The sequence below is a fragment of the Anopheles bellator genome, chromosome 2 (genome assembly GCF_943735745.2).
Source record: "Anopheles bellator chromosome 2, idAnoBellAS_SP24_06.2, whole genome shotgun sequence".
Taxonomy (NCBI): Eukaryota; Metazoa; Arthropoda; class Insecta; order Diptera; family Culicidae; genus Anopheles; species Anopheles bellator.
Window position 1 is genome coordinate 20842471 of NC_071286.1, and position 6000 is coordinate 20848470.

General features: G+C 53.5%; 1 protein-coding gene across 1 annotated transcript in view; it reads left to right on the top strand.

The window, feature by feature from the left end:
* LOC131212480 (heparan-sulfate 6-O-sulfotransferase 1) overlaps positions 1-249 on the top strand; it is a 28900-nt gene extending 28651 nt beyond the window's left edge. The window contains exon 5 of the mRNA XM_058206359.1: positions 111-249. Coding sequence (XP_058062342.1) covers positions 111-249 — 139 coding nt within the window. The remainder of the gene's footprint in view (positions 1-110) is intronic.
* Positions 250-6000: the final 5751 nt, after the last annotated feature.

The window sequence follows — 6000 nt, forward strand, 5'->3', positions numbered from 1 at the left end:
GTCCAAAATTAAATTTAAATTGCCCGACATAATAAAGAGCTTTATGCTAGTGCCAATTTTATGCAACGATTCCCTGCTAATGTCTCTCTCTTTATCTCTGTCTCTCTCAGATTTGAACGGCTCAAAGCCAAAGATAACGACTTCGAGGTGCGGTTCGCGCACTTGGGCAACCTGGGCGTGCGGAACGGGGTGACGGAGTTCAACTGGGACAGCAACATTGACGACATGCCCAGCAACGAGCATCACTGATACCGGCCTCCGCGGGGCCGTGCTCCCGGCGGGGGCGTGCCGGTGGCCCCAACGGCGGCAAAGCTTCCGTGGACCACCGCGGACACCAATCGGAGCAGTGCAACCACGCAGGAGGATGCTCATCATCAAAACTCAATCAATCATCGCCGGAGCGCCGGAAACAACACCAGCCGAAGGAAGGCCCAAGCCCCAGCCGTTGGCGGCCTCACCGTTGGCAACCCCATTAGTGTTAAGCCCGTTCCGCCGACTAGTCCCGGTGGAAGTCGCGAGCAACGCGACCCGCGTAGTAGACGTAAGACGAGCGTACGGAAGCGGCCTCAGCTGCTGCAGCTTCCACACCATCGCAACCTCAGACGACGGCGGCGTCAGGACGACTACTTTTCTCCCCCAGACGGGTCCGGGAACGTTAAGCTGCTGCGGCTGCTGCAGCATCCCCCCGAACGATAGTGTGCTTCCGTGTGCCGCCCGGAATGAAGGAACCCGCGCTGCCACATAATGCTGCGCGGCCATTGATGAGTAATTGGTACCGCGAGCAATAGAGACACGCACAGGGCGGTGCGTCGAAATCGGATCTGATGTGAGCCTCAAAAATGTGGAACGACCTCAATCGGATTACTTCTCGAGGGCGAGGCCGAGGGCTGACAGTGACAGAGACGCCTTCGGTTATTATGCTAATAACACAACAATACGCGATACCAACAGCAGCGGATGGTGGCGATGAAACGCGAAACGAAACGAAGCAAAGCATCACCATCCCGCGGGTGGCCACTTGGCACGCGTAGACGCGACCAGTAAGGTTGTGTGTTTTAGGACCCTGATACGATTACGGAGCTTTCGGGGTGCGCGCGTTCCGGAATCGGCTGCGGATGACGCACCGCGAGTTAATGTAGGAGCGGCACGTGCGAAGTGCATCAATCTGTCGGCTTCCCGTCGAGTTTTACTGTGAAGGACCAGAAGAGCGCGCAGAGCACAAGAGTTATAAGCAAAGCTTACGTCAAGATTCGCACAAAGCGGTCCCACGAGGTGTGAAAAAGCTTCCGCCACCGAGTGCGCCGACGAGGCAAAGTGTTAGGTCCTTCCCAACGCGGGCGCTTCGCGGTCCCAGGCTTGCGCGGGCGTGTGTGCCGGAAAACGGCCGGAGCAAGTCATGAGCAAGCGAAATGCCGGCGAATGTCCTGCCGGCGCGAGAAATTATGGAAACCATTTTTTTGTTGGTGCCAGCGAGGATGGCAGGAAAATACTTTCCTTCCTCCGGGCGGGTGTTTCTGGCGCGCGCTGCCCGTGCCGCGTTCGTCCCGGTTACTTCGGCTTCCGGTGACGACTGATGACTGTGATACTGCTGCGAGCGCGTACTTGGCTGCGTCACGCTTCTCGCGCGCCATGACGCAAAGGAAAACAGAAGCCACGTGCGAACAAAGGCGCGCATAACGCTCTCTCTCTCTTTCCGTCGTGCTGCCTGAAGATGTGCCACCGTTACGCCTTTTTCTGTTGTTGGAAAAACCTATATCGCAGAAAGTTGTACGGCCGCTCGGGCCGGCGACAGCCAGCATCACTGGTGACGCGATACAAAGTGAAACGTGTGAGAAGAAAAGCGAAATGTCGTGTGCCGTCTCGGGGTAACGAGTTAATGTAACCTGTCATCACACCGTGCTCATTGCCGGCCCCAGCGTGCGTCGACGCGTCTCAATCATCGTCACCATCGAGACCGGCATCGGAAATGGATCCACCAACTCGTCCGTAAGTAGATAATGGAATCTCATTTGACAAATGCTTTTGTTGCTTCTGACACCTCTCGCAAACAGGCCCCCGCGAAGGAAGGACCTCCTAGCTTGGAAGCGGTGCCTAGTAACAGAAAGGGAGGGTCTCTGCCCGAGGCAATGGTCGCAATCACCGACTCTCTATTACCTCTCTGGCTAGTTTGCTTCTCGCTTTCGGAAGCCTATTCCAGGGAGGGGAGAGTGGATCCCTTGACCTTTCTTTCGGGTGGGCAGAGAACCCAATTTGAGAACCAACAGTTTCCAGTGGAAACAGAACAAGTGAAACACTACGTCCGCTCCCTTCTAGTAACGAATTGATTCTGATTTTATTCTAACATTTGCGTGCTTTATATACAGATTTAGTTTCTTACGTGTGAAGGGCGTCCGGTCCCGATGCGGATGCTTTCGCGGTGATGTTGTGTTTTCACTGTAGCTACTGTACTTTCACCTTTTTTGCGTCGTGGTGCATAATTTATTTCCGCGGGTGTGTTATGATGACGTTATGTTATGATGACGCCCTAGACCTTTCGACATCTGGCTGTTGGGCTTGTCCGAGTAAACTTTTTTTATTTAAGCCATCAACTGCCGGGTGTCGAGCGGTTCACAATGTTTGTTTGTCATATGCGCCGCGCTGCGCGTCGCGCTGTTTTGGTTCTTTCGCGAGCGGCCGCGCGCCGCTTGTTTCGCGATGTTTTTTGGTTGGTTGGTCGCGCCCGTTCTGCTCGTGCAGCAACAGCTTTCAAAAAATGTTGCTCCTTCCGTACGTTGTAGAGACACGTGGCCATTGTTTTAATGCGCTTACTCACTGATGTTCACTTATGCTGAGGCGTGACGGTGAGATCAGTGTGCACAGGCTCTCAGCAAGACACGCACGCAATTATTAGGATGATGATGAGCTGGCGTGACGGCATTCCGCACCCGTATGGAGCTCCCCAAAAAGGCTCTCAATAGTCGTTAGCATTCCGCCGTACAGACCTGCCTCAGCTAACCAATTCCGTAATTGGTTCTACCTTTTATCAATTAACTACGTCAGATCAATTTCAGTTTCAGTAGCTTAGAGTGAATTTCATTATTGTTAAAACCTGGCCCGGTGGGATCCGGCAGCCGGCTTCCTAGTTCCCGGCAGTCATTTGTGTCCTCATTTCAGTGCACATAATCCTCGCGGCTCGCGAAACGCGCGTGGGAGGCCACCATCATTCTTGCCACTCATTGTGGCCAGCGAATGAATGTAATCCAATAATCGAGCCGGCCGGCGAGACGGATTCGTTTACGCTCGTTATGTGTCGTCGCGTCGCGTTTCCATCTCGGACGGAAGGCTGGTGTAGATTTGAGCGGCTTCACCAACGCGTGGAACGGGCATCCCCTTATTGTGGGATGCCCTCCGTACTTCCGGGGAAGGGCTTTGGCAGCGGCGAAATTGGCGTTGATAAAAGAAGTTCGAACGAAAGTACGGATTCTGGTTCGGGTGCCGGACGAAAGAAGTTAGGTCTTTAGGCCAAACGAAGGCCAGCCAGTTTGGATTAGTTATCGATAGGAGATGAGCCCGATAAGATCGGGGCCACGGAGCAAGCTTCGCTCCAAATTCCCATCACGTCACGACATTGTGTATTGTAGCGACCGGGTCGGGCTTGGTGGCCCGGTCTATAAACCATTCATTTGGAACTCTTGAGACCGTTCGGTTGCGGGCCGCTGGGAAGTCGCAAACGGCAGAATATTGCCGTCCACTTAATTGGGATAACATGCGGCGGACAACGCCTTCTCACAAACCGTGTTGTACCGTCCGGTTTGTGTCGCACCGCCTAATCCCTTACGGTGGCCTCGCAGATGAGCTTGTTGTGGAGCGTTGTCCGACAACACTCCGTGGCCAGTAGCAACCGTTCCCGCTCGATTAGCAACCATGTGGCTGTCAGGCGTGCCTGGTCCGGTCGTTGTCCGGAGCCCGACTCGAAGTAACTTAATTTGCCATCGACACCGTCGTCCTCCAGATCCCGACCGCAACGGGCCCGGGTTGGGTACTCTCGTCGCCCTCTTCCGGAGCAGTGGACCCATTCGGCCACCACCACCAATCGACTATGTCAATTATTTCTCATTCCGCACGGCGAGCTGTGGCTGCTGCTACGCGGCGCGCCTGCTTTGTCGTATTAGGATGTGCGCCAGGTCTGCGTTGTCGATGTCGAAAAACATTCGACTGGGCCACCGAGTGGGCCGTGGATGCCACTTGGCAACTCTGGCAACAAGAAATAAATACAACAAATGATGCCAGGGAAGATCCGGGGCGGCGCCACCATTAACACTCGTGCACAGCGTATTTGATTGGCTTGCTAAATGGCATCTTCTCGGCCGCCAACAACACGGTACGGGGGACAAAAAGACCCGTGAGTGAGGGCGCCACGCTAGACATTAGACCATAAATTCATTAATTTAACAACTCTCGCTTCGACGGACGCTCCGAGTGACGGACTGTGGCCTGTAAACAGCGCGTCCGGGCCTTGGACCGACTCAATTCTAGTGATGCACCGTCTTCCTGTGGATGGGAACGCCACCGCCAGGCGCGAGGTTGACGTGTAATGATGATGACGAATGGCGCAAGTGGCCGTTTGTGGAAGGAATTAGCCAATCCAACACCACACGCGTATGCTGGAGTCACTGGGTCGTTAACGTACGACACTTACGCTATCGACGATTATTTAAATGGTGTTTGGTAGTTAGCGCGGTCGCGGTAACCCTGCTCCTTGCCGACGAACCTCACGGTGCTCGAGGTATTTATTAGTTCGTCAAACTTGGGTGCAAATTGAAGCATCATGAGACTCTGGGTCCGTGTTGTTGGAGGTTGGGTTTCGGTCACGCCAGAGGGTTGCCAGGGTCGAGCAGCGTACTGCAAATACCAGTGTTTGATGTGCCCCATTCCTCCAGCGTTGGCCGTTGCGTAATCTTCTGCAAGGTTGTTTGAGCCACTTGTTCGATGCTTGATGGTGATGAAGTACGAGAATCCGTTTTCTTCTTCGCTTCGCTGAGCTTAAAAACTGCCTCTTAAATGCCTCTCGATTTACAACTGATACGTGTTCATCGATAAACCCGGTTCGGCTTTCAGAATAAAATCCCCGATCCCCAGTTCATCAGTGACCGAGTGTGCGAACACTCGGCTTGCATTTGATTTACACTCCGGGCGCCGGTTTCATTTCATTAAAAGCAAAACGGTGTTGGACCGTTCAACATCGCAAACAGCAGCAAGACAGCAAGACCCCCGGTAAGGCTGTTACTGAGCCCTGGTGATTCGAGGGTGGTGTGTGCTCGGTTCTTGGCTCCGGGTTTCGATTAGGCTTCTTGAGAGGAAACACCTTCACGCCCGACACACTCGCTCTCTGCAACGTGTGTGCGATAACATTATTTGCATAATTTATGGGAGACGCACACGACTCGTTGCCGCTGATTGCGATGCCGTTTTTCTTACGAGCCACCCGTTAGATCGCTTGCTATTAATCAATCAATCCACAGGTAAGTGGGTGCTTCCGGCTTTCGAGTGGCTTTGATTTTCGAATCAAACACCTGAGATTTGTCCAATTTTATGAAGAACTCTCTGGAAAGTGGCATCTCCAGACCACAGAGCTCTCTCGGCGAAGCCGAAAAGTAGAGCGAGCGAAGAAGGATGTTCCAAATATTTTTACAATACTTACTAAGAGAGCCTTGATTAGTTCACCATTAGGAGCCATAGAGAGGTGTCGAAGGCCAAACTATCGACTAGCGACCCGTCCGAAAAGCCAAGACAAGCCCATAAAAGTCACTCATTTCCATTCTCGATTGCTTCATTGCGCCGCCAGCCAGCCAGCCAATCGCCATAACGCTCGCCTGTTTATTGATGAGGGCAGTTAAGAAGCTCCGGCTTACTCCTGGAGCTAGGCGACACCAGATGGTGGCGTCGGTGGTGGTCCTCTCCCAACAACCGGTCGATCGACTCGGACAGATGGATCGGCGTTGTAGAAGAATCTCTGACCGA